General features: G+C 37.2%; 5 protein-coding genes across 8 annotated transcripts; 3 read left to right on the top strand and 2 right to left on the bottom strand.

Annotated features, from left to right (window-relative positions):
- Positions 1-58: 58 nt before the first annotated feature.
- On the bottom strand, positions 59-2,546 carry LOC130979175 (PGR5-like protein 1B, chloroplastic). Its single transcript, XM_057902547.1, has 10 exons — positions 2,116-2,546; positions 1,915-2,033; positions 1,727-1,823; positions 1,491-1,591; positions 1,304-1,360; positions 1,137-1,213; positions 913-964; positions 624-734; positions 439-536; positions 59-343 (listed from the first exon to the last, which is right to left on the bottom strand). Exons 1-10 carry the CDS (start codon positions 2,315-2,317, stop codon positions 274-276), a joined length of 984 nt encoding a protein of 327 aa, XP_057758530.1. The 5' UTR covers positions 2,318-2,546; the 3' UTR covers positions 59-273.
- Positions 2,547-4,110: 1,564 nt separating this feature from the next.
- Positions 4,111-5,598, top strand: LOC130982365 (leucoanthocyanidin dioxygenase). The gene is made up of 2 exons (XM_057906340.1): positions 4,111-4,643; positions 4,728-5,598. The coding sequence occupies exons 1-2, from the start codon at positions 4,144-4,146 to the stop codon at positions 5,287-5,289; spliced, it is 1,062 nt and encodes a 353-aa protein (XP_057762323.1). The 5' UTR covers positions 4,111-4,143; the 3' UTR covers positions 5,290-5,598.
- A 1,840-nt stretch (positions 5,599-7,438) lies between these two features.
- On the top strand, positions 7,439-11,222 carry LOC130979631 (uncharacterized). Of its 4 annotated transcripts, none has more exons than XM_057903111.1 (9): positions 7,439-7,663; positions 7,954-8,056; positions 8,650-8,841; positions 8,981-9,232; positions 9,321-9,397; positions 9,481-9,775; positions 10,569-10,625; positions 10,708-10,769; positions 10,856-11,222. In XM_057903111.1, exons 2-9 carry the CDS (start codon positions 8,030-8,032, stop codon positions 10,908-10,910), a joined length of 1,017 nt encoding a protein of 338 aa, XP_057759094.1. In that variant the 5' UTR covers positions 7,439-7,663; positions 7,954-8,029; the 3' UTR covers positions 10,911-11,222. The 4 variants fall into 4 exon arrangements, with proteins under 4 accessions (XP_057759094.1, XP_057759092.1, XP_057759093.1 ...); XM_057903109.1 differs by having other exon boundaries at positions 8,684-8,841; XM_057903110.1 differs by having other exon boundaries at positions 7,456-7,759; positions 8,684-8,841.
- Positions 11,223-11,762: 540 nt separating this feature from the next.
- On the top strand, positions 11,763-14,450 carry LOC130982464 (subtilisin-like protease 3). The gene is made up of 2 exons (XM_057906478.1): positions 11,763-13,413; positions 13,612-14,450. Exons 1-2 carry the CDS (start codon positions 11,793-11,795, stop codon positions 14,271-14,273), a joined length of 2,283 nt encoding a protein of 760 aa, XP_057762461.1. The 5' UTR covers positions 11,763-11,792; the 3' UTR covers positions 14,274-14,450.
- A 526-nt stretch (positions 14,451-14,976) lies between these two features.
- On the bottom strand, positions 14,977-17,472 carry LOC130982322 (subtilisin-like protease). The gene has a single exon (XM_057906289.1). The coding sequence runs from the start codon at positions 17,451-17,453 to the stop codon at positions 15,201-15,203; it is 2,253 nt and encodes a 750-aa protein (XP_057762272.1). The 5' UTR covers positions 17,454-17,472; the 3' UTR covers positions 14,977-15,200.
- Positions 17,473-18,517: the final 1,045 nt, after the last annotated feature.

The raw sequence follows: 18,517 nt of genomic DNA on the forward strand, positions 1-18,517 counted from the left end.
GCACAATTCTTATACAGGGGATGGGGAATTTGGAGTTGAAACTTGATCGGTGACCGTGTTAATTAAGGAATAAGGATCCTGATTGCACTATCTCATCCAGTGGTGTATGAACAATTCTTGGTAATATATGATACACAAAGCTCATATAATTAAAGCTTTCAAGTATGATAGTGGTGGCACATATTACAATAGTGATTTATCACCACTGTTTTCTGAGTTGATAAAATTAGTCACTACCCATTTGTGTGTCTTATATATCTTCACGTACTCCACTTAGGAACTGCTTCCTTCTGGTAATGTAATCAATCTTGTAGTTGAATCATACACCAATGCGGTACCACAGCTGAGCATAATGTTAATTTCGATTGTCAGACTAATTATCCATCATAAACAAATATTATTATATAAAATGAGTAAGTGAAGTAGTGTTATACTTACTTTTCACATTTGACTTTGTTGGTGGAATCGCCACTTGAAATAGAAAGTATAGTCCCAAAGAATGAAGTATTTTCAGTACCACAGTTAGGACAGGGACCCTTCAAAAAACAAATTAGTTTAGTTTATGGTATGGTATGGTATGGTATAACCTCAAAATATAAACAGTGTTACAGAAATTCTTGTACCTTTAGAATCAAGGAATCCTTTATAATAGCACTTGTAAGTGACTGAGCCAACCACACAAGGAGGGGAACAGCGGCAAACCATGTGAAAATGAAACTAAACGGCTCTGGAAGCTGCATTCAACAATTAACAGTGTATGCATATAAGAGGAATCACTCTCAAAGTCTCAATTGTCTTAGCTTTGTTCATATTTTACTACAAAACCAATTCAGATGCTATTACAACCAACAATCAAACTACATACAGCAAGCAATGGGAGAAGGGAGAAGGAGGAGAAATTAAAGAGCATACCTCTAGAAGATATGTGATCTCGAAACCAGTAAGGTCATCGAGGAAGAAGAACCTAACACATGAATTAAGAAATTTTGAGGCACTAGGAAATTATGCTAACCATGCCAACTATAAGCTGGTTTGTTTCACTCCAAATGGAATATGTGAATCACCATGGATTCTTGAAAAATCAAGGCAGACCAATAAGTTAAGTTGCTGGGACATGGAAAGAGAGTTATACTTACAATCCTAATGCAACCACAGTTGCTGGGACATTGAGCAGAAACATCTTTAAGTAGTCAACAGATAGGTCACTATAAACCTGTCAATAGTAGTTACTAGTAAGGACTAAGGAATAAATAAGAATTTGACATGTGAAAAAAATGCATATGCATATGATAATGATTAGTACCTTTCTACTACGAAGACTGCATCGTGGACCCTCGGCCACAATCTCACTCCCTTCCATCTAGAAAACAACAGTGGAATCACTTGATATGAACATCTAGTCTATAAATTGCAACTGTATTTCCAAATTTCTCTGCCAGAAAATAATCTACTAAAGTGTTTCATCAACCAAATATATAGCTGTAGCAAACCTTTAGCCTCAATTTCAACTGGTCAAACTCCTTGTCGCTCAGGATTGGTTTTCCAGAAACATAGGCCATGGAAGCTTCCAAGAATTTCTGTTCATCAGAACCTGCACAAATGAACCAAGGAATACTTGAAAAAAAAGATTAAGTTACACGTCAAGAGGAATTCATTCATGTATCATACTATTTTTATATCAGTAGTTCAGTATCAGGGGTCAGAAAATTAAAGATATGTTCCATACTTAGCATGACAACACTGCTCCCTTCCCACATGAGTTCTTCTTTTAGATTATCAAATTCCTCATTTGACATAATCGCCTTCCCCTCATAATAGAATGCCTGCTCAACAAAGCAGAAGAACAGGGGTGTTTCATAGGACTTAGGGTAAATTTTAAAGAGTTGTTAGGACTTTTAGAGGGGTGTTTCATACTTGGAGTGCTTGAAGAAACTCTTGCTCCATTTCTCCAACTGATCTCTTTTTCTTGTCTATGCTACAATATTGTAGGATTTTGCCATCATCATCAACACCATCATTTTCTTCAACCTTGCCTGAAATGAAAGAGACAATTAGGAACAATAATCAACAGTGTTAAGACCAACCATGATAGATAGATATGAAACAAAAGAAGACCTTGTTGCTGATCGGCAGTGGCCTTGGGGGAGAGCATCAAGAGTCGGCGGCGGAGACATAAGTGGCGGCCACTGACTTGAACAAGGTGGTGGGCACCAAAATTAGCAGAAGAGGAAGAATAAGTTGAAGATATTGGAATGAGAGGTGTTGGGGTAGGAGCACGAGGGTGTGCCAATGCAAATGCTAATAACTTGCTTGCCATGGTGATGGATATAGTATTACTACAAGAAGATTGCAGTGTTTATGGCAGTGTTATGTGGAACCAGGTGCATTTGGGGAAGTTGGGAGGGTGGTTTTTGTTTGGAGGGAGGGAGAGCGAGCTCAAAGATAAGGCATGAAGCAAACGTGTGGAGGGAGTTGAAACCACTTTATTATTCTTGGTTCCTTTCATTTCTTCAATTCTCTTCTCTTCTCGCTTCTGCTGTGTGAGACATCACTTTGGAACTTTGTTTTGATTCACCGTATGTTTTCTCTGACATGTCTTCGTGACTTGTGGACTTCATCGTTCACCATGTGTCCACACACAAAAATCTAGCATTCCCTTTGGACCTGGCCACGTGGATGTGTTTTGAAGCTATGTGTTACCGACGTGGCTTTCCACAGTAGTTGCATCCTCCGTGGCTTTCAGTATCAATACACAATGAATCAAAGACAAAGAACAAGTATTAAAGGAGAGAATCTAATCAAAATCAAAATACTATTATAATTCAACACTTCTTAGAGTAACACTAAAGGAAAACGAATAATATGAAGATAATGTTGGATCATTGTAATCTAACTTAACCCGGATCCTCCGATAATATTGATCCCAAATAATATTGAAGCATGGTAACCTCCCCATATTTCTACAATAGTCGTACAAGAGTCAGAATTGGAACAACAAATGTAAATGTGATTGTAAAATTTCATATTTAATTCTTGCTAACTGCATTTTGCTATTAATTCTAAAATAAGAGAGGTCTTTTTTTTTTGCCTCACTCTATTACTTTATCAATTTCTTCCAGAATTACAACCACAAGTGTCCCTGCAGCTGGTACTAGTAACTGATTCTTCAATAGGATTATTTTTTATGAGTTATACTTATATCTATTTTTGATGATTCTTCTGTAGGATTATTGACTTTGATAAAAATATAATTTTATTAATGGCAATAATATTTAAACATATAATCCCATACACAATTTTGTAAGCGTTTATTTTAATTAATTCTTTTACAATGATAACAAATATGAATTAGATTCTCAAGCTCTCAGCATATTGATTTTATGTTGAATCAATATTATGAGTTGGAGTCAATTTTTTCATAATAACCATTTTTTAATATTAAATTTTATATTCCAAATTTTAAATTTTAAATTCTGACAGTAAATTTTATATCTTTTTTAAGAAATTAAAATTTAAAAAATAATTTTATAATAAAAAATTAACTAATATTAACTAATTAGAAATTAATTTCGTATGTTTATTCTTGCTCTCCATTGAAATCTTTTTCTCCTGGACTATCATGAATTAGCTACAACAATATTACAGTATCAAATGGGCAGCGGAGCATGTGGCTGAGGGTTTTGGTGGCACGCCTCTTACCGTATCAACCGTTCCTTTTCCATCCCCAATTTGTTTGTTTCTTTAAATCGTATATTTACTTTATAACCTTTAATAACCCAGATTATTTTTCTTGTTGGTAAAAGAAGAATCTTGGCGAAGAGACAGATGGGAAGGTTAGGCAAGGTTTTGTGCAATGATGATCATGCTTTAGCTGCCACCCAACCTTTAATGTTTGAATGTTGAATGTTGAGTGGCCGGTTGAGATGTTCACGTGATAACTATCATAATCACATCATATAATATTGTAATATGTCCCACACACTTCTTAAACTACAGAGTCACATACACATCACATATGTTGAAACTGCCTTAAGAAATCTGAATGAAAGGGCGGGGTGTGTATATATAGACAAGATTCATTGCGGACAAACTCATAGAAGAACAAACGATTATTAGCACCTACCTAGATACATATAGGGTACAATGGCAACTAGGGTGGCTTCAAGAGTTGAAAGCTTAGCAAGCAGTGGGATACAATCCATTCCCAAAGAGTATGTGAGGCCACAAGAAGAGTTGACCAACATAGGTGATGTATTTGAGGAAGAGAAGAAGGAAGGCCCTCAAGTTCCGACCATTGACCTCAAGGAAATCGATTCTCCGGATGAGGTTGTGAGAGCCAAGTGCCATGAGACTCTCAAGAAGGCGGCGCAGGAATGGGGTGTGATGCACCTTGTCAACCATGGCATCCCCCAAGACCTCATCGACCGCTTGAAGAAGGCCGGGGAGACCTTCTTCTCGCTGCCGATAGAGGAGAAGGAGAAGTATGCCAACGACCAGGAATCTGGCAAGATTCAAGGGTATGGAAGCAAGCTTGCTAACAATGCAAGTGGACAGCTTGAGTGGGAAGACTACTTCTTCCACCTTGTTTTCCCAGAGGATAAGCGTGACTTGTCCATCTGGCCCAAGAAACCTTGTGATTATACGTGAGTAGTTTGCATCTTTGGTTTGATGAGTAATGGAACCATGTGTCATTAAATAAATATGTATACATGTATGTGTTTTTGCAGTGAGGTTACAAGCGAGTATGCAAGGCAACTGAGAGGACTAGCGACCAAGATTCTTGGGGCTCTGTCTCTTTGTCTGGGTCTAGAAGAAGGGAGGCTGGAGAAGGAAGTTGGAGGGATGGAAGAGCTTCTACTTCAGTTAAAGATCAATTACTACCCTATTTGTCCCCAGCCAGAACTTGCACTTGGAGTTGAAGCTCACACAGATGTTAGTTCACTCACTTTCCTCCTCCACAACATGGTACCTGGTCTTCAGCTCTACTATGAGGGCAAATGGATCACAGCAAAGTGTGTCCCAGATTCCATCCTCATGCACATTGGTGACACCATTGAGATCCTCAGCAATGGTAAGTACAAGAGCATTCTCCACAGGGGTTTGGTCAACAAGGAAAAGGTTCGGATATCTTGGGCTGTTTTCTGTGAACCTCCTAAGGAGAAGATCATACTGAAGCCCCTGCCGGAGCTTGTCACGGATGCAGAGCCAGCACTATTCCCTCCTCGCACTTTTGCTCAGCATATTCAGCACAAATTATTCAGAAAGACTCAGGAAGGTGTCCCTAACTGATGATCGTTATCAGATGATAATAATTATTAAGCATCATCATCATGTGTACTAATACCGAGTTTTTGAAGTTTGTCTATAATAATAGGCTATCCATGAGGCCTCTATTTTACTAGTTTAAGTTGGTTGGCTATTTTGGATTCTCATTTCTCTCTCTGTCTTTTGTTGCCATTTCCTCTAGCAAGGAAGAGTATTGATGTATTTATGTTTTCGGATTTGATTGATACAAGCTGTGGTACGTCATAATCCAAACCAATTTGGTAGGTATATTCTTGGCTTCTTGCACTTTTTTTTTTGTTTTTTCTTTTTCTGGTGAAGTATGCTTTTTTTTTATTTCAAATGTTTGTAATAATTTATTAAGGAATCCAAATTTGTTTTTCCAATCTTGTCCTTCTCTTCCACTCGACCACTCTCCTTCTCTTCCTCCAATTTCATCGTCCACTCCTCATTCTTCATACACTAACCAGTAACACAAACCAATTCTTCTTCTTCTTTCAATCACCATTAACATCATCAATTCAATTCAATTCAATCACCAAATTCTTTTCCAAACCATTGACATTAGGAAGACATCATTTAAATGTAAAAAATATTAAAGCTCATTTACAAGACCGCAAAAGCATCTTTTCAAGAGTAGATAAATCATAGAGCAGTAAAAATAATAAAAAAAATTTGCAGCTTCAAACACATTGATTTGAGCTGCCACGGCTCATCATAACTACACTTCACATTTTCAACAACAACATTTTTCTTGCAGCAGCAGCAATTAAACTATTTAATACACACACAATTGGATGAAAGAAAAGGCGACAGTGGCATACTCTAGTTCGGCGGCGCCCCCGCAACACATTGTCAGGACTCTTCCCGAGCCACGTCTCCAATCGTCAGAGCCAAACGCGACCTTAGCACCATGATCTCCTCCGTATCCGACGGTGGCAAAGTGGAGAATGCCGTGTTGGGTTTGGAGATTGGAAAATTCGTGGATTTTTTTTTTCAGATCAATTAGACAGCTCTAGTCTTAGGCATTACAAATTCATTCAGACACACAATATTTAAAAGTTTCATCAACTATTTGGGCTTAGCAAATTTCGAATCCGGGTGTACCTAATGCAACAAGGTATAGAAGATGAAAACTTGACCAAAGTCTTCGTGCAAAGTTAATAGATGTTGAAGCTGCGACGGAAGAGGGAGAATTTTTTTTTTCGGTGTACGAAATTTTTTTTTGTGATGGTCGTAGAAGTAGCTGGCAACCCGGCTGGCCCACCAATTAGATAGCTTGGGTGCTGACAACCCGGATGGCCCACCAATTTGGTAGCTTGGGTCTTTTCCAAATCTAAGTCTGGCCCATTTAAGATATTATCCTTGGGCTGGGCTTTCTAATTAACTATTAAAGGTTTCAATCACAAATCCGGACAAAAATGGGTGACGGCAGGAACATATATTCATAAAAGACTATCCGTCCAAAATCATAAATTCATAAATGACTATAGGCTTTAGGTCTTTAACTATAGTGTAAAATACTCAAATGTAAATGAAAAGTATAGAGTAATATAATAATTAACGTATATGTAAAAAAATGTTATTTTTATTTACATGGTAATTTTTTACCAAAATATTCTTTGGAGGTTGGTTATCAAGAATAAATTGTCAAACTTATTTATTCGAATACAATAACTTGAATATATTATTTAAATCAATTGCTAATTTAAAGAAATAACTAATCATATGAACAAAAACTCAATTTTTAAGACTAAAACTAGTGTATGTTTTCGTTACATAAAATATATGAAATTTTTTATTAAAAATCAAATAAAAAAATATATATAGAAAATAAAAAATACATAATAATCGTATGAACAAAAATTCAATTTTTAAGACCAAAATAAAAACAAATAAATTAAACTAAAACAAGCAAAAAAATGTATTACAGAAGAACCAAAAACTAATTTATGCTTGTCACACTATTAGAAATCTAGAACACTAACCTAGAAAATTAGAAACTATTTATGTGTCATTTCAAACAAAAACAACACTGCGCAGGAAAAAAAAAAAAGAGAATGAAGTTGAATTTTAGTAGCATTGTGCAAGAACAACATGACAACTGAAATTAAAAAAAAAAAAAATAATAATAGAAAAAAGCAAAGAAGCTAAGATTTTATGAATGAAATAGCTTGGGTGAGAGAAAGGCGTGAGTAGCAGCAGCAAAACACAACACTTCACTTCACTTCACTTCTCACTTCTCACTTCTCACTTGTTATTAGCCATTAGCCGCAGCCGAAGGTGGAAGAAGAAGAAGAAGCAGAATCCGGAGCTGATAACGCCACAGCACAGCTAGGGGTCCCACCTCCCAATCCCACTTCCTTCCTTTTCCCTTATTGTGAGCCTCTCTCTTTCTCTCTCTTCCAACCTCATCTACAATTTCTCGATAACAACATTGATAGCCTCTTCATCTTTGCTTCAAATTTTATAATTGGTACCGTATTTTACTTTACCGGCCTTACTTTTTGAAACCAAGTTTCTAAGTTCCTTTATGTTTTAGAGATATAGCTGTTTGTGTAGAATGGTGTAGCAATCTATGTTTTCAGCATAGTTGTTTGTTTCCCTTCTCAGTTCTTCTCTCCCCTTTTTAGTGTTTGGTCTAATTAAACATTCACACTTTCATGACAGGTCAATTAGGATATGTCTTCTGATAGTGCAAAGGAAAATGCATCCGTAGTTGATTCTTCGCTCACTGAATGGAAGCATGACATTGGAAATTCAGATGACCCAGGTAGTTGACATATGTTCTATTCTCACCTACATATCTTCTAAATTAAATAGCCTTTATGTTATATGTTGTTTGGATTATCTTTAAGGGATTGAATGAAGGGGATTAAATTATGTATTTAAGATTACAGACAGTCTATACAGGACAAAATGATGGACCCAAAAAAGGATAAAGTTACAACTTTTTAGTCAAGAGTAGTGTTAGGGGGCAGCAGGTTTTGTAATTTGTAGCTATCAATTAGCTATTACTTTTTTTTTTTTTGCTGGTTAAGTGCTGGCCAGAATTTAATAAAAGTGCTGACTCCTTAGACTTTCTTATTAGTGAAAGCAAATAGCTACCAAACTTTACACTAAGTGTATTCTAGAATCACTGACTTCAATACTAAGAATGATATTATAGACTAAAAAAAAAATCATAAATACAGTTTCGTACCCTCTAATATATGCATACTAGCATGAGCATTTATGCAGTTTTCCTATGATCTTTGTTTCTTTTCATTATGGCAGTAATTTCTTTTTGCTTCTGATTTGTGATTTGTCTGTAAATCTTTTATTAGAGAACTCAAGTTAGTGTATTGAATACATTAATATAATTAGGGTGGTAAAGCTGGACTTTCTCATTGTCAAATAGGTATGAGTATGACAACTGGAACTGGAGTGGAAAGCATATATAATACAAAATATTTTATCATTAAGAGTTTAAATCATCAAAACATCCGTTTATCAGTTGAGAAAGGAATTTGGGCTACTCAAGTCATGAACGAACCCATTTTGGAAGAAGCTTTTCATGTAAGATCCCTGCTTGTCTTGGCTCAAGTTTATTTATTAAAAGTAACTTCTTATTGGCATTAGTGCAGCAAATAATATAATAAGAAATCACTATAAGTTAAATTGAATTCTCTTGATGATTCTTTGCATGCTTTTGCAGAATTCAGATAGTGTAATCCTTATATTTAGTGTCAACATGAGTGGCTGCTTCCAAGGATATGCACAAATGACTTCCTCCATTGGGTGGAGGAGAGATAATGTTTGGAATGAGGGTAGTGGTAAGGGTAATCCTTGGGGTCGCAGTTTTAATGTCAAATGGCTGCGTTTAAATGACCTTCCCTTTCATAAGACTCTTCATCTGAAGAATCCCTTGAATGACTACAAACCTGTCAAAATTAGTAGAGATTGCCAGGTTGGTTATTATTATTCTATCTTGGATCTTGCAAAATTGTGCTCATATTGCATGACTTTATGAGTCTCTCATCAAGTACCCTTTGCAGGAGTTATCACCAGATATTGGTCTTGCTCTTTGTGAACTCCTTGACGGTAAAAACGAGGTGGATGGCCTGCTGACGAGGTACGGCTTGTTAGAGGTGAAAGATAATGTGCTGTTAACTACACTAGAAGAAGGCTTCTACTTACTGGTTTATGAATTTGCAGTTCATCCACAGATGATTTATATTGGAAAGGGCATCATTCAAAGACATCAGGGGGTTTTGCGGGAGGTGAAGACTATAACTTCCATCCACTCCATTTATCATGGTCAATGTCCCTGCCATACTCTTCCATGCTTTACCAAAATCAAGCTGAGTTAAGTCAATTTCATTCAGCAAGCAATAGATTCAGTGGGACAACAATCACCAAAAGATTGCCTACCACCACTGTGTCATCAAAAGTGTCAGGGACTAAACATGCTCGTTTTAGTTCCTTAACAGAAGATGATTTTCTTGACATGGTATGTGAAATTTTCCTCCTTTATCATGTCAATTGTTTTGTTTGTCTTTTTTTACTTGCAAGTTGTTGTTTTGGTTGTCCTTAAGAATATGATGAATTGCTATGAATTTTACAATTCGAGAAAGTGAAAACCACAATGTGTTGAAACTTGGCATCTGAGCCAGTGAGCTGGTGAGGCTGTGCAAAGGAAGAAAGAAAAATGGTGAAAGAGAAGAAAGAAGAATAAGAAGGAGAGGCGAGAATATGGAAGATAGAGCTGAAGGTTTTCCGTTAGTGTGGCAAAATCACTCCCTGTACTATACAAAGAATGATCTTATTTACACGTGACTAACAAAATTGTTATTCTAACTAATTGTACAGCTGTAATAACTAGATTAAAGATATACAATGAATGATGTAACTATGGTAAATAAATGATCTAATTATATACATCTTAGTCATGCTAGCAGAGTTGCTATAATGGATACTCAATTAATCATTAATGAGCTCCAATACAAGGATTGAAGATTCTTTTTTGCTATTATTTATGAAATAACAGGAATATTATGGCTCATGTGGCGTTAACTTGGAAGAGACTCTTGTTAAAAATATAGCTCCTAATCCATATACCTCCCCAGTCTCTTTTGTCAACGGATGTGTAGAGGAATTGTCATTTCCTGCATGTTGTACTCCCCCTCTCCTCAAGTTTCTAGGTGTTTGCATGCATCAACAATGCAGCCCCCTAATCCATATATTAGAATGAAATAAATTATTATGATTCAGATTGTCTCCTGATTTATGTATTTTTAACACAGTCCTATGAAGAATACTTGGAGATCCATAGCAGATGCAGGAAACAATTGTGCCTCGGTGTCAGTATGCAGATAATTATTATTTCACTATTTTCATGTCTCTATCACATGAATCCATAACTAACCATCTAAGTTCTTACAGGCAGCTCAACCATCTTTCAAACAGACGGAATCATTGAGAAGTAATTCGCATGGTGATTATAGGTAAAAAGGTTTCATCTCATACCAATTGTTTTTTTCAAACCGAAAGTCAATTATGTGATTCCTTAGTGGGTTTTTTTTTTTTCCAGCAATTTGGACGAGTTTGATAGAGACAGGACCAGCTCTCAAAGGAGCAATCAGTAATCTCTGCCTTGGATATAACTGCTCCAACATGGAGACGTTTTGCATCCTGGACTTGTGGAGTTGTCAATCTTAGGGTGGCCCTATTCCATAAGAACTCGTGAAACAAAATTTAATTGTAATTTATCTAGAATTAAGATGTAGTATTGTACCTCTTATTAAGTGAGTAACTCACAGGGCTTAATTAAGTCCTGTTGAGCTATTTGTACAGAATGTAGAATTAGATTGGCAATAACTTTCACTCTATGTATGTAGTTATGTACTTTTCTAATCTGAATAATTTCTGGATAATTGTCTATAAAAAAAAAATGCTTATTTTGGTTTAGCGAGTGTAAGAAACTCAAATGCTTTAAACGTGCTATGAGATTTTTGGGATTCAGGCGATGTTGAAAATTCAAACATGTTATGAGATTTTAGAATACAAACCTCATGCTCTGGATTTTTATATTCTCTGTTATAGTAGATCTTGAGATCACTGGATTACATATAAATGTGATTGATACTTTCTGTTAGTTGCTTTCGATAGTCAGAAATGGCTAGAAAAGATGTTAAAGGACTTAAATCAACATTTCATATTATTGTTATTATTATTATTATTATTATTATCTGCAATACCTAGATCATTGGCGATGAGGACTAAGGCTGAAATCTATTTTCAAATGTCTTACATTGATAATAGCTTACCAGCTAGCTCTTGCTGGTTGTACTTCTCGTCAAGAACGGCGTTCAATCTTCAAACATTCCCTAACATGAAAGCTATAGCATCGTTAACATCCATATCCCATATTTGTCTTCACTCCACACTACATTCTATAAACACACGAGGTGCTAGTTGATGGCAATCTAAGAAACTAGCACCTTTGCTACTTGATCAAAAGTGCAAACATGACTGAAGCCAAGCATGGAAAACCGTCCAACAGCATGGAACTTACATTGCTTCTTGCTTTTGTATTCATTCTAACTTTCTGTGCAACTTCAGCACAAGAAGCTATGGAAATGGTAGTTGAAAATGAAAGCAATCTATTGACTACTTACATTGTTTACGTCCAAAAGCCTCAGGGTGAGGATTCTCTTCAATATGACGACTTGCATGGATGGTACAACTCACTTCTACCAGAGAGTGCCAAGACTCAGAACCAGCAGCGCCTTGTTTTCTCATACCGAAACGTGGTGTCTGGATTTGCTGCGAAACTGACAGCAGAAGAAGCAAAAAGCATGCAAGGGAGGGAGGAGGTTGTGTCCATTCGAGCCGAAAGGATCCTTTCTTTACACACAACTCATAGTCCAGGCTTCATGGGATTGCAAACTGGATTCCCATTGTGGAGAGGCTCCAACTATGGCAAAGGCATCATAGTTGGAGTGTTGGACACAGGAATAAACCCTTCACATCCATCATTTTCTGGTGAAGGAATGCCTTCTCCACCGGCAAAATGGAAGGGCCATTGCGAGTTTACAAAGCAGAGGACTTGTAACAACAAGCTCATTGGGGCAAGAAGCTTTGTCAAAAACTCAAGCAGGGATCTTCCTTTCGATGATGTTGGCCACGGCACTCACACGGCCAGCACGGCCGCAGGGAGGTTTGTGCAGGGTGCAAGTATCTTTGGCAATGCTAACGGTACAGCTTCTGGCATGGCACCCTTTGCCCATTTAGCAATTTACAAAGTTTGCCAACTTGATGGTTGCTATGAAAGTGCAATCATAGCTGGTATGGACGCTGCCATTGAAGATGGCGTGGACATACTTTCCCTCTCTCTTGGAGGCCCCCCTTTTGAATTCTTTGAAGATTCAATTGCATTGGGCGCCTTCGCAGCCATTCGCAATGGCATTTTTGTTAGTTGTTCAGCTGGGAATGAAGGTCCTGGCTATAGTACATTGTCCAATGAGGCTCCATGGATTCTCACCGTTGGTGCTAGCTCCATTGACAGAAAAATAAGTGCATCAGCCAAACTTGGCAATGGAAAAGAATTTCATGGGGAATCAGCATTCCAACCCAAGTACTTTGCACCAACCCTATTGCCACTTGTGTATGCAGGAGAAAATGGAAATGAATCTTGTGCATTCTGTGCTCCAGGATCATTGGAGAGTTTGGATGTTCAGGGTAAGGTAGTGTTGTGTGAGATAGGTGGAGATATTGCAAGAATAGACAAGGGACAAGAAGTTAAGAATGCTGGTGGTGCTGCCATGATCCTCATGAACAGTGAGATTAGAGGTTATACTACCCTTGCTGACCCTCATGTTCTTCCTGCGGCACATGTGAGTTACCATGCTGGATTAGAAATCAAGGAATATATAAACTCAACCTCAGCACCAACAGCAACAGTCTTGTTTAGAGGAACTATCATCGGAGATCCATTTGCCCCAGTTGTTGCTTCCTTTTCCTCCAGAGGTCCAAACAATGTAAGTCCAGGGATTCTGAAACCAGACATAATTGGACCAGGATTGAACATTCTTGCTGCATGGCCTGTTTCTTTGGACCACGCTTTTCCACCAATGAACATGATTTCAGGTACAGTTTACCATATAACATTTTTATAGGCCTGTCATAGTTACATGGCACGCAATAAGTTCAGATTAATTGTGAATTGATACACGCAAATTAGTACACAGTACTACAAAGACATTAAGAGACATATACTTGTTTGAAGGAGGAAACAAATATTGCTCTATTAACATTGTTGTATGAATAACATTTAACTTGTTTCAGGTACTTCAATGTCTTGCCCTCATCTCAGTGGCATTGCTGCTTTGTTGAAGAACTCTCACCCAGACTGGTCCCCAGCTGCCATAAAATCAGCAATAATGACCACTGCTCACAAAGCAAACCTTGAAGGTGAACCTATATTGGACCAATGGCTTGAACCAGCTGATGTATTTGCAACTGGCTCTGGACATGTCAACCCTCTCCAAGCAAATGATCCAGGACTCATCTATGATATTGAACCAAACGATTACATTCCTTATCTATGTGGTTTGGGTTACACAGACAAACAAGTTGGTACTATCTTGCAACAGAAAGTGAGATGCTCTGAGGTAAAAATCATCCAGGAAGCACAACTCAACTATCCCTCATTCTCTATTGAAATGGGGAATACTTCACAGTCCTACACAAGGACAGTGACAAATGTTGGGCCTGCAAATTCGACTTATGTTGTGGAAGTTGAAGCGCCTTTGGCTGTTGAAATGAGCATAAGCCCTGCCACATTAACATTCCAAGAGGTGAAAGAGAAGCTTACATATCTGGTTGAGTTCATCCCTGAAGATGAAAGTCTCAGAGGGAATAACACTTTTGTTCAGGGCTCTATTAAGTGGGTGTCTCTGTCTGGAGAGTACTCAGTTAGCATCCCTATATCTGTCATATTCAATTGAAAATTTGAAGCATGCGGCATTTCAAAGTTCTTGTTACTCTTTTTAGTGTCATATATATTAGTATTGTATAGAGTAAATGAATAAAGATTTTTACTAGGACTAGGAGTCTCCATGCATGTAATTGCAACACTGATTTATGCCAGTTTCTAATGTTAATCTCAGTATTAATGCTGGCTTGCATTTAATTAAGCTTGGCAATCTTAACATTCAATTTTGGGTGTTTCATGGATGTATTTCTGAATTGGAGAGTTTTGCTTATCAACAATGATAACTTGATTGATTTTAGAAGTCTTGATTGATGCCTTACAGGAAGCTTATGGAGATTTAAAAATTGAGCTTATATTTTGAGCTTCACTATAGGCGCTCCACACAATGTAGCTTATTGATGTATTGAGATTTGAGAATTAAGATTCATTTGGTACCAAGTTTATTTGGTTTATTATTATTATTAGAAATTTAAGTAGTTTGAGTGGAGGGTACAGTCATTAATATAACATCTCATTTAAATTTTGGTTTAAGTAAAAACATCACCTGTTTTATATTTTTTAGTGAAAAACATCACCAAAATTCTTTATCTTATTTTAATTACTCTTACTTTTTAAAGACCTTTTAATGCACATTTTCATGAAGTGATTTAATGATACATATATATTAATGAAATTAAAAACTTGGTCAAGTTGAAGAATGAGACAATAACATTTGAACTATTTGAATTGTAAGGTGGAACATCTTGAGCAAAAGCTATTGTGAAATAAATCAATTCCATTTAAAAAATAAAAAGAAATAAGAAGCAATTAGTTGCAAACGAAGTTGCATATATAACAGGCATTCCGCGCGCAAGAGCATTATCCCTTGAAACTTGTGCAGACACTACATTCCCTTTATTTTTCGAGCATCACCCTCTGCTAACTCCATGTATAAATGTAATCACTTGAAAATAACAGAAATGGGGGTTCTAACAGTGTGTTTCTGAGATATCCATGTGAGAGCACCTTGAGCAAAGCTATGGTTTCCTCTATTTTCTCTCACTTGTGGAATAAACTCCACCGAATATGTAACCTTCTGATTCAACTCACTGAACCTTATCCGAGAAGGGTTTACGCTCACACCCAAACCAAAAGGCACATCAATATCCACACTATAGGTTGAATTTGCTGGTCCAACATTGGTCAACGTTCTAGTGTAGTATTGTGAAGTAGACCCCAATATAATAGAAAATGAAGGGTAGTTGAGTTGTGCTTCTGCTATGACCTTAACATTGGCACACACCACTTTCCTTTGAACAAGAATTCCAATCTCTCTGTCCGTGTAACTCAATCCACAGAGATAAGGAATGTAATCATCAGGGTGGATATCATAAACAAGACCAGGATCATTTGCTCTATTAGGGTTAACATGTCCTGCACCCGTTGCAAAAATGTCAGCCTTCAAATGCCTTTGATCCACAATGGGTAGGCCTCCGAGGTTCTTTGTATCCGCAGTGGTCATGATAGCTGATTTAATAGCTGCCGGAGACCAATCAGGATGCGCGCTTTTGAGTAAAGCCGCAATGCCGCTGAGGTGAGGGCATGACATTGAAGTGCCGGAGACAACATTGTACGATGGTACTTTGTTGTCTACAGAGACACCCCATGCTGCTAGAATATTCACCCCGGGTCCAATTATGTCTGGTTTCAAGATTCCAGGGCTTTCTTGGCTTGGACCCCTTGAAGAGAAGAAAACAACTTCTGGTGCAAGTGAATCACCAATTATTGTTCCTTCAAACAAGATCGTTGCTTGTGCTGTGCTTGATGAGTTTATGTAAGATTTGATGGCGAAACTTGCGCCAAAGCCTACTTGCACTGCAGGGAGAGGGTAAGCGCTGGTGGGGGTGCTGTAGCCAACGATTTCTGGGCTGGTCAGAATCACGGCGGCACCACCGGCTCTCAGAACTTCTTGTCCTTTGAGAACACTTGAAATCTTACCTAAATCGCAAACCACAACCTTTCCTTTGACATCAAAGTTGTCTAAGGATCCGGGTGTGCAGAAAGCAGATTCATTGTTTCCATTTAAACCAGGATACACAAGTGGCAATAGCTCTGACGAAAAGTTACTGGGCTGGAACAATGTTTCTCCTTGATATTTTGCACCGTTTCCAAGCTTTGCTAGTGCTGCTATTTTTCTATCAATGGTGCTTGCACCAACGGTGAGAATCCATGGAACTTCATTTGACAAAGTGCCGTATTCAGGACCACTGTTAGCCGCCGAGCAACCGACGAAAATCCCGCTTTGGATGGCCGAAAAGGCGCCGATCGCAATTGGGTCGTCGAAGAACGGAAGAGAGCCTAAACCAAGAGACAGAGAGAGAACATCTACGCCGTCTTCAATGGCAATGTCCATTGCAGCTAGAATGGCACTTTCTGTGCACCCGACTTTGTCGTTGCATACTTTGTACATTGCCACGTGTGCACCGGGTGCCATCCCAGCTGCAGTTCCCTTGGCATTGCCAAAAACACCGGCGTCTTCCACAAATGCTCCGGCCGCCTCTGCAGCTGTATGTGTTCCATGGAAGAAGTTTTCAAAAGGAGGCTCTTCAAGGGCTTCCTTGAGAAGATTTCTTGCACCAACGAGCTTGTTGTTGCATGTTCTTTGTCCCGTGAATTCGCAATGACCTTTCCACTTGGTCGGTGGAGGCGGCATCCCTTCGTCGTTGAAGGAAGGATGGTAGGGGAATATTCCGGTGTCTATAATTCCGATGATAACGCCTCTTCCAAGGTTGGAATCTTTCCACAACCCTTGTCCCTGACGCAAACCCAAGAAAGATGGAGTGTGAGTTGTGTGAAGAGTGAGGGTTCTTTCAGGTCTTGCTGAAACAACTTCCTCTTTCTCTTCCAAAGCTTTGGCTTCTTCTGGTGTCAACTTCACGGCGAAACCAGAGACCACGTTGCGGTAAGAGAAAACCATACGATCCTGAATGGAGGTTGCAATGGTTTGCGGCATAAGTGTTTGGTACCAGCCATGCAACTCTTCTGATTGAAGAGAAACGCCATTGTTATTCCTTTCTGGCCTACTGACATGAACAATGTAGGTTCGTAACTCACTTTGGTGGCCTTTGTTTTCTTCTATGAACTCTTCGGCCATTGAAGTTGGGTTGCAAGTAAGCATGAAAAGGAGGGCAATGAGCAAGATGGTTTTCTCCATGGTTGGAATTTGATGGAGACAATTAAGGTTGGTGTAATAAGAATGCTAAACCATGCACGTATATATATAACACAATAATGTCGCGTACAGCTGAAAAGTAAACATAATTGCTTCGTGATTAACGGTTGCTAATTGACCATTAGCTTTGTTACTACTTGGAAACAAATTGAGAAGTGCAATTAGCAGGCTTGTGACGGTTTGATCATTGGGTTTTGTAGTGCCAATTGCAAGGTGCAGACGTTGCGCATGTGAAACCACAAGCTAAGTGACAAAAGATGTAGTTAATTAAGGTATGATAAACTTTTAATAATAATAAATTATTAGGCCATTTGCATGGTAATGCCCGCTAGATTTTGTTGATCTCCTTGCTTGGAAGGAGCTACAATGCAAAGCAATCAGGGATGAAGAATTTTTTATGAAAAAGTATAAGTAAATAACGTAAATGTTGAATAACTTAAACAATGATTTTAAAAATAAAAGTTAAATTAACTATTAAAATTAGATTCTGGTCATCAGTCGAATCTGGCGCTCCTGAAAAATAAAAGAGTTTGCAACCCACCAAACTAACATGCTTTTTGATATTATAAATGCATTTATATATATATATATATATATATATATATATTGTATATATCTTAATTAATAATTATATCTTATTAATTCTTTTACTCATTTAAAATTTAAAATCTCCTTATATTTTTGTCTTTTTATTTTAACGAGTAATTTTATATTTAATTTAATTAATTTTTTATTTTATATTTACTCACTTAAATTAATTATTTTTTAATTTTACATAATTATTAAAAATATTAAATATTGTTAAATATTCTTTAAATTAAAAAAATAAATAAAAATATTTTTAGTAATCATACCATATTTTTGTTATTGATAATTATATAATATTTATTAATATTAACTCTTTTTCAACATATATATAATTAATTAATAAATTATTGAAATAGTAAAATAACTTAATTTTGTATAAAAATTTTATTATAAAAAGAAATTAAATTTGATATAATTATTTAATTATAACCGAATCAACCGGTTTAACCTGTAATTCA

Source organism: Arachis stenosperma, chromosome 5 (genome assembly GCF_014773155.1).
Source record: "Arachis stenosperma cultivar V10309 chromosome 5, arast.V10309.gnm1.PFL2, whole genome shotgun sequence".
In the NCBI taxonomy this organism is placed as follows: Eukaryota; Viridiplantae; Streptophyta; class Magnoliopsida; order Fabales; family Fabaceae; genus Arachis; species Arachis stenosperma.

Excerpts from the sequence above, each read along its gene's own strand:
- LOC130979175 (XM_057902547.1), bottom strand. The coding sequence starts at position 2,317 with ATGGCAAGCAAGTTATTAGCATTTGCATTGGCACACCCTCGTGCTCCT. Across the intron at positions 735-912 it reads AGATCACATATCTTCTAGAG|CTTCCAGAGCCGTTTAGTTT; the intron begins GTATGCTCTTTA and ends TGTTGAATGCAG. Across the intron at positions 537-623 it reads AGGATTCCTTGATTCTAAAG|GGTCCCTGTCCTAACTGTGG; the intron begins GTACAAGAATTT and ends TGTTTTTTGAAG.
- LOC130979631 (XM_057903109.1), top strand. The coding sequence starts at position 7,966 with ATGTCTTCTGATAGTGCAAAGGAAAATGCATCCGTAGTTGATTCTTCG. Across the intron at positions 9,398-9,480 it reads GTGGATGGCCTGCTGACGAG|TTCATCCACAGATGATTTAT; the intron begins GTACGGCTTGTT and ends ATGAATTTGCAG. Across the intron at positions 9,776-10,568 it reads AAGATGATTTTCTTGACATG|TCCTATGAAGAATACTTGGA; the intron begins GTATGTGAAATT and ends TTTTTAACACAG.
- LOC130982464 (XM_057906478.1), top strand. The coding sequence starts at position 11,793 with ATGACTGAAGCCAAGCATGGAAAACCGTCCAACAGCATGGAACTTACA. Across the intron at positions 13,414-13,611 it reads ACCAATGAACATGATTTCAG|GTACTTCAATGTCTTGCCCT; the intron begins GTACAGTTTACC and ends AACTTGTTTCAG.
- LOC130982365 (XM_057906340.1), top strand. The coding sequence starts at position 4,144 with ATGGCAACTAGGGTGGCTTCAAGAGTTGAAAGCTTAGCAAGCAGTGGG. Across the intron at positions 4,644-4,727 it reads AAGAAACCTTGTGATTATAC|TGAGGTTACAAGCGAGTATG; the intron begins GTGAGTAGTTTG and ends GTGTTTTTGCAG.
- LOC130982322 (XM_057906289.1), bottom strand. The coding sequence starts at position 17,453 with ATGGAGAAAACCATCTTGCTCATTGCCCTCCTTTTCATGCTTACTTGC.